The sequence below is a fragment of the Penaeus vannamei genome, chromosome 29 (assembly GCF_042767895.1).
Source record: "Penaeus vannamei isolate JL-2024 chromosome 29, ASM4276789v1, whole genome shotgun sequence".
NCBI lineage: Eukaryota > Metazoa > Arthropoda > Malacostraca > Decapoda > Penaeidae > Penaeus > Penaeus vannamei.
This window is the reverse complement of record NC_091577.1, coordinates 16,045,879-16,055,878: the sequence shown is the minus strand read 5'-3', so window position 1 is coordinate 16,055,878 and position 10,000 is coordinate 16,045,879. Positions and strand designations below refer to the sequence as shown.

The 10,000-nt window shown below is 33.9% G+C and overlaps 2 protein-coding genes across 23 annotated transcripts in view; one reads left to right on the top strand and one right to left on the bottom strand.

The window, feature by feature from the left end:
* Positions 1-5,620, top strand: part of caly (ubiquitin carboxyl-terminal hydrolase calypso) — an 18,911-nt gene extending 13,291 nt beyond the window's left edge. The window contains exons 11-15 of one of the 2 annotated variants that reach the window (XM_070142322.1): positions 1,242-1,409; positions 1,629-1,772; positions 3,541-3,695; positions 4,769-4,926; positions 5,364-5,620. In XM_070142322.1, coding sequence (XP_069998423.1) covers positions 1,242-1,409; positions 1,629-1,772; positions 3,541-3,695; positions 4,769-4,926; positions 5,364-5,454 — 716 coding nt within the window. In that variant the 3' untranslated portion in view covers positions 5,455-5,620. Of the gene's footprint in view, positions 1-1,241; positions 1,410-1,601; positions 1,773-3,540; positions 3,696-4,768; positions 4,927-5,363 lie in introns of both variants that reach the window. The other variant, XM_070142321.1, reaches the window with a different exon arrangement.
* The window catches only part of LOC113808841 (1-phosphatidylinositol 4,5-bisphosphate phosphodiesterase delta-4), a 98,066-nt gene continuing 93,563 nt past the window's right edge, over positions 5,498-10,000 (bottom strand). For all 21 annotated transcript variants that reach the window (XM_070142313.1, XM_070142319.1, XM_070142316.1 and 18 more), the window contains 3 exons: positions 9,065-9,219; positions 8,732-8,881; positions 5,498-8,597 (listed from right to left, as the gene is read on the bottom strand). In XM_070142313.1, coding sequence (XP_069998414.1) covers positions 8,509-8,597; positions 8,732-8,881; positions 9,065-9,219 — 394 coding nt within the window. In that variant the 3' untranslated portion in view covers positions 5,498-8,508. The remainder of the gene's footprint in view (positions 8,598-8,731; positions 8,882-9,064; positions 9,220-10,000) is intronic.

Here is a 10,000-nt window from a genome sequence, read left to right as displayed (position 1 = left end):
TGGTTAGTGTGATTGCCTCTGGAGTGACCATAGGAAATTACTTGTATCCTATCTGCTGGAGGAAGTGGATTAATTATTTAATATCATATGCTGCATCAACAGCTAAGGTAATTAGTGGCATATGGAGGAGGTTGGATTGGTATCTTAGGTAAAAAATTATGTACATGCACAGTGGAGTCAAACAAGTTCCCTGTATGGGGAGAACCCACACAGTTTGATCAAAAGAGGGCAAGGTTGGTGTTTATGTGGGTTAAGGCAGTGGAAAGTAAAAGTAAAAAGAAGGTGACGGTGAAGAGTGAAACTGAAGTAGGAAGAGGAAGAGGGAATGGCAGAGGGAGATGAATATAGGAAGGTGTGGCTAGGAGAGGAAGAGGAAGAGGAATTAGATGGAGATAATAAATGAATCATTAAAATGATTTATTAATGTGTGGCTTGTAGGCCCAGCCCACACTAACACTCATGTGCAGTATCAAGACTCCTTGCCTCCCCTTTACAATGTTATCCATTATTCTGCAAAAGTGCTTTTTCTGCTCATTCATTCATTTTTAAAGGTCTATGCTCATTTGTTATGCTATATCAAGATGGTAATATACTCTTTTCATTAAGGAGACTATATTATCTCTAGGTAGCCTATAACTTTGTGCAATAACTGCAATAAGTAACAGAGTTTGTATATTTTCATATTATTCAATTTTCTATAACAAAACCTGTGTTGTGCATGATCTTGAGCATGGAGATAGTGTCCTTAACCCACTAATGCCGGTATATTTTGAAGCCGAAAATAATATTTTCCGGATGGCTACAGAATTGGTGCATGAGGCCAGCCCGGGATCTGCCTGCATGATTCGGAGCGCGAGCTCTGATCCAACGTCGCACTGGCAGGACACCTGGCAATGTTTATTTTTCCAGGTGTCTCATATATGGGACACCCGTCGTAAATGGGTTAATGGAGCAGGCACTCTTCCAGCTATGGCTGATAGATGGTGCATTGCACCTTTGTTTACCAGTGGAAATAATACAAAAGCCCCTTCCTAAATTTAAATCGAGTCTAACCTTCCTCCAAGAGCTTTGTACTCTCATGAAATCATTTAGCCCTTAGCCAAGTTTTCCATGATGGCCTATTCCAGTCACCCAGCCCTCATTATGTGATGGTCACGTCATTGGATCCAGTGGGTTAAAAAGGATTGAAACGATAAGCTTCGTGATTTGAAGTTACCAAATCTACTTTATTATTTTTTCAGAAACTGAGGATAATGCAGACATTCATGAAACAAATGAAGGATCATCTCTTCTCCAGCAAGTTGTTGCTAAAAGACTTCAGTTTGAAGATGGGATGTTTGATCATTCTCCAGTTGATGAGGATGCTGAATCTCTTCTTGCCGACCATCCAAATGACACAACAACGTTTGGTATGCAAAAAGTTTTCTTCATTTTCATGTTTGAAATTTTTCTCCAAAATCCTGTTTTATCTTTATAATTTTTTTTTCTCTCACTAATTATATTTCTTACTCCTTGGAAGCCTAACTTCCCTCCAGTCAGTGCAGAAGTGTGTGTTTGCAGATATTTATGATGTGTATCTAACTATCAAATTTTGTTTGTAGAATCTGTCATTAAGTCTGATCCAGCAGCAGAAGGTCTGGACAGTTGCAGCAGCGATGTGTCGAGTGTTCGGAACTATGAATCAAGTAGTTTTGGATCTGAGTTTAGCTTAAAGCAGGAAGGCAATGAATTGAAAACAGAACTGGACTGTGAAGATGAAGAGAAACCATTAGGTAAGTTAGTTTTATGAAATAAGGTCAGTCTTAACTGTTTCATTGTCATGCAAATCTTTCCTTCATCTAGCTCAGTGGTTCCCAAACTGTGGGCCATATAACAGAATGCAGGGGGCCATAATCTGAGGATTTGATGTGTGTATAAAACAAATGGAATTTTGTGGGTAGGCAGCCAGCAGAGGCAACTTACAGGTTCAGTACAGGTTTGCACAATGCCTTGTTGCCATACACGAGTAATACATCACTTTGTGTAATTCCTAATTATCCTTTTTTCTGGTTATGTATTCTTGACATAAAGTAAGACATTGAAATTTAGTCATATACTAATGTGGCATTAATTGACTTTTCAATCAGCGGAATTTTGTTTTATCTTGTTTTGTGTGTTTATTGTTGAAGCAGTTTCCAGCAATATATTCATTTTTTATTACAGTTTACTCAGAGTATGGAAATTTCTTGTGCATTATATTATTAAATTTCTTTAGTATCATTTATTACTACACAAAAGAACAAAAAACTTGCCTGGAATCAATAAAATTACAGGAATTGCTAGAGTGGTATAAATATGGACCTAATGAGTCACTGTAGTCCCTGTAGTTTTGGGTTATGCCTAGCAGTGGGCCATGGATAAGTATCTTGTATGAAATGTGGGTAACAACCAGAAAAGTTTGGGAACCACTGATATAGCTACTGTAATTCAGTCTTGTAGATGTGGGCAATAATCTGTAAATATTGGCAGAAAAAAACTTTTTTTTAACCCATTACCAAGGGGGTAGCATGTGCATGTATGTCAAGACATGCTGTACTCCTTGTTGTGTGACATGTTTTGTCATGAACCACAATACTGACTGCACTTGGATTTGCAAAAGGTAGCAGATGTGTGCTCTGTTGAGCCAGAGATGTTGTGATAAAGCTTAGGAGTTAAACTACCATGAAGGAAGGGAAGGGGTGTCAAGGAGTTTGATTTGGTTTAATATTGACATAATTAACTGATGAATATAGATATAGATATACATAATAAATTATAAATTATGTATTATATACACATGCAAGCACCCCCTCTTCTCATATAACCTCTTTTGTTTGTGCATTGTGTTACTATGGTGTGGTGATATTTAGTATCTGTGTGTATGATGTTTGGGATAGGAGAGATCAGGCAGTGAAACAAAACTCCTCACTCCTTCCCTTGTTTGTGTGGTAATTTTTCCTTGGTTGTTTTATCGCAGTAGTTCAGGCTCAGAGGAATGTTTGTCCCTATTCCTCTACCTGTGTAGTTGAGTGTCGAGGATTTGTTTGTAAAAAGGTATGGTGATATATCTTGTAGCCTACCGTTTCTTTCATTTCCCTTTAATGTAGTCTCTATTCTAGTCTTGCAAATATGAAATGCCCTTGACTGATATTGTTATATTATTTGCCTTTATGTTGGCCTTATAAGAGAGTTGGAGATTGTTCTTTTGCTCTCCAGGGAGGAAATATTCCATGGTTAGTAGTGCTAATTCTCTCTATCTTCAATATCCGCTTTAGTGAATTTAATGATGTGAATTTAGAGGAGAAATGATTTTCTTCCTCAGAGTATTGAATGAGTGTTTGTAGAGCCATGATACATTTGGAAAGTGAAGTTTGTCAGAGAAATTTGTATGTTTAACCATGTGGTGTCATTAGATGGGATTATGAGCTACTAAATGATTTCTTTACTTCATGTTCACTTAATAAATTGAGTGTTTGAAGTTGTGGTCTTAAATTTGAAAAAATCAATTGTGAATAATTGCAGATAAGAGCAGCTGGGATATGGAGGTGCTTAATTCATTGGAAGATGGATCAACCTCTCCTGTCGATCTTCTCTCCCTCATAAAAATTCTTGGCAAGGAAATTTCAACTTGTGAAACGCTCTTGAAGGATGAACTTGAGAAAAGAAAACGTTACAAGGTACATTTGACATTTTCATTAGCAGAAGCATCTGGTATGAACGTCTGGTGTATTATTTTGTGTTCAGATTTGCTGGAAAAATGTAGATATTTTTTTTATAGTATCATGAACATTTTAACCCACTGTATCTAGATGCTTCACTGCCATTACATGGCCCAAAATACTGGCATTAGGTAAACTTGAACAGTCACTCTGATGGGTGTGTGGCTTATAGGTATGGCACTAGTGAACACTTGTGTGCAGTGACAAGACTCTGTGTCTCCCCATCGCAATGTTATTTTCTTGTTTTCTGCATAATTGTTTTTAGCGTTTTGGCCATTTTCCAATATCTACATTTGTCATTTAATTTGCTTTATCCATTTAGCTGGTAATAGACTGTATTCCTCCCACAGACTCCATAGATTTTTCTCTGTGTTCCATAAGTCGGTGCAATAATAATAAGTAACATTTTGTTAATTGAGTAGTTTTTTATATTTTTTCATAATATAAAATTTTCTATAATATAACCTGACAAATAGGATACTGAGCATGGAAATGTTGTCTTCCTATAAGTTGGCACTCTTCCAGTCATGTCTCACAGACAGTACATTCTACTTTTGTTTATCAATGGAAATAATGCAAAAGCCCTTCCTAATTGCCCATTGAGTCCAATCTCCCTCCAAGAGTTTTATGTGCTCATGGCAAGTCATTTCTGTCACCATGGTCTTAAGCACAAATGTTCAAGATAGCAAGTTTGTGTCACCCTGGCCCACAGCTCAATTTTACCTATGATGGCATATTCACATCACCCACCCCTCAAGCCAATTTTTTTCATATGCTGGTCATGTCATCCAGATTTTAGGGGTTAAAAAGATAATACATGTAAAATTATATAAATATTCTGAACTTTCTGCATCTTAATCTCACCAGAATTAATAATCTCATAATTTCATGAAAGGGTCTTGGATGTTCGTGTTCTATACTGTAAAGTTTATAATTTTCAGAACATGGTCTTGTATGTCAATCAATTTGTTAAACAGATTTTGTTTCATCTGATATATCTAACTCTACCAATATCTATCCTGAATTAACAGATTGATGATAGTCGAAGAACACACAATTATGACCAGTTCATCATCACATTTCTGGCCATGCTTGCTGAACAAGGGAAGATAGGAGACCTTGTTAAGCAACAGATGCAGCCCTCTCGCAAAAGACCGGCTCCAACCCCTGCCACCCCTCGAGGATCTAGGTTTGTTTGCAAAGTGACAAAAGTAGAAATCCACTCAAATTACAAGCTGCTGATGACTTATGTTTATAATGCATTAGTAGAACATTATGTTTAACCAAAACACAACCAAGTAACATGTGCACAAAGATGAAGTGCAACTTTAAAAAGAAAGGAATAACAGATTATGAATTGTCAAATTAAATATTACAGCAGATGATCATTTATAGTATGTGGAGTCTAGTCTGACCTGAAAAATCACAATTTATTGTCTCTTTCTTAATGTATTTGGGTTTTTGTTGCATTCTTTTGATTGCTATAAAAAAAAGGCTGGTGTATATCATTTTAGCTGATGTATAATCCTTACACATTCCATAATTTCTTACTTTCATATATTACATTGAGAAATGCCTTAATTATTTTATGACTATTTTATAACCTATACGGTTTTACATTTCCAGGCCACCATTAAAGAAGACAGAGTCAAAGTCATCTCCCAACTCTAGAAAACGAGGTAGAAAGAAAAAGGCTAAAGGGAAAAGGAAGAGATAGAAAATAGTCCTGCTGGAACTTCTGAAGGAAAAGAAATTGCATCTCATACAAAAGCACTTTTATGTAACATAAAATGTTTAAAGGGTACTAGAATTGGGCAAAGCTCCTAATATTTAATAAAATCTGATATTGAACACAATCAAATAAATTCTATAATAATTAACAAGATTGTATATGCATTTCCCTTTTCATTTTCTCACAATAGATATCAGATTCCTCTCTATCTACAGAGCACAGTCATATGCCTAAACAATTTTTTATTTTTGTATATATACAATATAGCCATATTGAAAGCACCTTCATCACAATATATATATAGTAATGGTCCTTCTGTTGAAGAAAGTACATAAAAATGTTCACGCAATGATAAGATTGAAGATTAATAAGCGACACTTTATTTATAAGTAACATAAGTGATATCAATTGCACAAATGCATGAGCAGTTTTGAGAAAATAAGCCTTTATGAGATAATTTCAGTTGTGATGATGTGAAGTACCATGCAAAAATCTTATTCAGTTTTAATGTACATAATCACAGGGTGGGAATCACAGAATTAGCTTCAGTAATAATATTTTTGAGTATGGCCAATGCTCGTAGCAATGTATTTGGCATAAATTGGCATACCTAATACACCTTAACAAGTGTTATTGTAGACACTAAGTAATCTGAATTTATTTTTAATTCTCTCTCTAGGTTGTTTAAATTACTAAATTTTGGATTGTAAATAAACACGCTATACAAAACAAAAGCATATCTTGAAATTACAAAAAGCAAATGACTTAACAATTAAATTAAATGACAAATGACACATATTACCCAAATATAGATGCTGTGCTATTAGTGACAAAATGCTGGAAATCTATCAAACATACTACTGTCAAAATACAGTTATTCAATGAAGATAATACAAGGCAAAATGGTGGAAAATGTGTATATGAATGTTCATATTTTTGTGGTAAAAAGTCACACTTCCATGAGTGACATTAATTACCTGTACATAGCTATAAAAAAAAATCCAAAATTTTGCTTATGACTTAAGACTAAGTAAATCTCTGATTTTAGATATAAAATAACAAAACAGTCATGATGGTTTTGTATCATTTGATTCTAACAATAAAATTTCTTTTTAGTTCTTGTTACCTTCAAACAATCCATATTTTCTCTCCCTCTCTCTCTTTAAATACAGTGTTATAAGTTTATTAACAAAAATATAAACTAGATTAAAAATTTTTGGGTGACAATATGAAAAATTATGGTGCTAGTTATTTTTTTCTATTGCATTCAAGATCTGCCCTCACATATTATCACAATTCACAACCAAAAAGCTACACAATGAGGATGTAAGCAGACTTTCACTGCCTGGACATAGCTTGCAGTAAAGCATTAAGAAGCTGCATCAACAGAAAATCAAACAAGCACAATCTAAATAAACAACTAATCGTATTGTGAATGCCGTTTCTTAACACAGCTAACGAGCACCTAATGATTTCAGCTTACTGATTCATATGAAATATTCAAATAAAGTCACTTTGTTTACTTTTACCTTTACTGTAATTTAAAATGAAAATATAAATGAAACTACCAATTAATGTTATAGTCATACAAACACACAGCTTAAAAAACGGACATCTATATATATGTAAATTTATTTTGTATAAAAAAGCTGTCATAAAATCATTAACACTATCTTCTTATAAATGCCAGGTAAGAAAATTACTATTGCATAAGAAATATAAATTAGTTTTCAGTACCACTTATACATGTTCTTACCACTCTCAATTCCATGTGACAGAATAAACTAAAATGGGATGCACACATATTTCATGTTACTGGAAGAGGACTCTGCAACACAAATAACTGTGGTACTAAACACTTTCTCCCTACTTGGGCTAAATCCATTTAATGTAAGCTGCAAATGTTAGGCAATATCTTTAAAACCTCAATATGCTAAACTATCAAAACAAACACTGCTATCATTGTGATGTAAACTGCATTTACATATGAAAAAGTACTAAAAGGCCTTTTAACAGCTAATATAGCTGATATTACCAAAATGATATGATAGTACAAGAAAAGAAAATATAGTTTACCTGCTATATGTTAAGTTTAGCTTATCAAAGCCCTAAAAATACACCTCTTTGTGTTTCATTGTTTTAAGTTGGGAGGGTTTAAGACATGACAGAATATTTGAAGTAAATGTTAATATACATTCATCAACTGTAGCAGTCTTCACATCATATAGTGATAGTTTACTGACTTTACATGCAATTCTATTTTCAACTGTGCTGTGTGTTAACTTGCATTTTTATTTTAGGCTGGCATAATGGGAACATAGTTAAGCTTGTAACTTTTTTATATAAGCTGCATCAAATTTGTAAAATAATTATATTTACTGGAGAAAATTCAGGCAACAAAATGAAGGCCTTGCTAGTCAGTGGTTTTGTTATAGTACACTGCATTTTGAAATTATTAAAGAAAGAAATTGTCAAGAATTCTTTACAGTCCTATAGGATTCTTATCAAGATAAGAGTGAATACAATTTAGGCATTACTAAACCTTTATAGTGAGAGGAAATCCTTATTATTCCAAGGCAAGCTAGTGAACACTGCTCATCATTTCAGTTTAAGCTCTGGTATATTTTGAAAGCCAGTCAAATATCATATCCTAAGTACAGCAACTTTCATCAATGCTCCATTTTAACAGGATTGAAGCCATATTCACCTAGGATGTAAACAGACATTGTTCACATTAAATATTAATAGTTTTGGTAGCTGTGCTACATGGACCTTGTAAACATATAATTTAATTATTATTAATGAATTCACTAATCATGGACAATTTGCACTAATCTTAGTTTTCTTTGAAAAGCTTTCATCTGCCTAGATTTAGTTGTGATGTGGCTTGGGGATAAAGAAGCAAAATGTGACATTTTCTAGCTACCATTACAATGAAATGCTGAGTGGAACCAACAGCTTAATGTAATTAAATCCTGGAACACTTTCTAGAGTGACTTATTGCTTCTGATTAGTTATGGTGGTTGATGTCAAGTTCTTTCAGTTGTCACTAATACTAATATGAACAAAGAGAGCAGACGGTGCTAATGACTTGCTTCCCAGGTCAGTTAAATGGACAAATCTATAGCCTGTAACAAATACAGAAAATAAACAAACATTAGATACTTATCTCTTGCTAAATTATGCAATATAGGTAAATAAGTTTGTTATATTTCATGGCAAAGTAAATAATCAAAATAAATTAACTGCCTCAGTCTCTTACCTGTTGTGAGAGAGTTGAATGGAATACAGCACAAAGCAAGAACAGGATCTCGAGCCAGTGAACTCTCATCACGTAGTGAAAAGTATATCAAAGAAACATAAGGTACTTTTATACGCAATTCTAAAGTCTCATTCCATACTGGATTAAAGCCTGAAAAAGTGAAATTTTAATGAGTACATTAAAAAGTACAATAATGTAATTTTTAAAATCAATAACAGTATTAACAACCATAAGACAAATGACAAATGTATCTTGAAAAGTGGTTAAGTAACTTTTGATGTAAAGATTCATTTACACTTTGGCAAAAATAATGCAAGAAATTTATGAACTTACCATTATTTTTCACTACTTTAGTTCGCTGCTTCTGTTTATCTAGTGGATGACCGCGGACCTTGACTTGTACATAAGGATCCACAATATCTCCTTTTTTGGCTGAGTTTGGAAGGTGCTGCCCACTAAGAACTGTCACACGGATGACTTTAGTGTACCTAAAAAAAAAAAAAAGACAAAAAGCATGAAAAAGTTGGAATACTTATCTGCAAAACGTGTAATGATAAATTAAGAAACCTTCAACTCTTTTTGCTATGTCAAATCATTTCCTTATTGACTAAACAATTCTCAGGGATACTTTTCCCTTCTCTGTCAAACCTCAGCAATGACAGACACTTTAAAGCTATGAATCAATAACCTTGCAATACCCTTGTCTAACAATGAGAAGAGAAAAGCAAAGAACAGAACTAGTCATTAGTATCAGTAATCATTTGTTACTTCATTTACTTTGCAATTAACCCTTATACAATGGCACCATAACCATCTCCCATCAGTATCCAGGAGTGAATGAGGGTTATTTCTAACTGGAGTTATGGAAACTTTTAACATGTAAATATTATAAATTTTGAACTAAATCTACTAGGCACCCTTAACTAAACATTGTGTGCTAACAAGGGAATTATACAAGAATCATAAAGGCCTTTTGAAAAAATATACTAAAACAATTTCATTTAAGAGACATAACATAAGAAGCCACATAAAACAACCTGTTGCTACCTGTTATATTATACAATGAAATTTTTTCTTTGTGCAATGTGTTTACTAAGCAAAGATGGCTTCATAAGTGCTCCACCAAGGAGTCAATTAGTAAACTACTTGATCTCACCTGATTTTCCATTTGAGTTTTTGTGATTTTTTTTTTAATGCTATCAACCTCTTTTATCCTTATGACGTGATCATCATGTCATAAAAAAAATTTGGCTTGAGAGGCAGGTGATG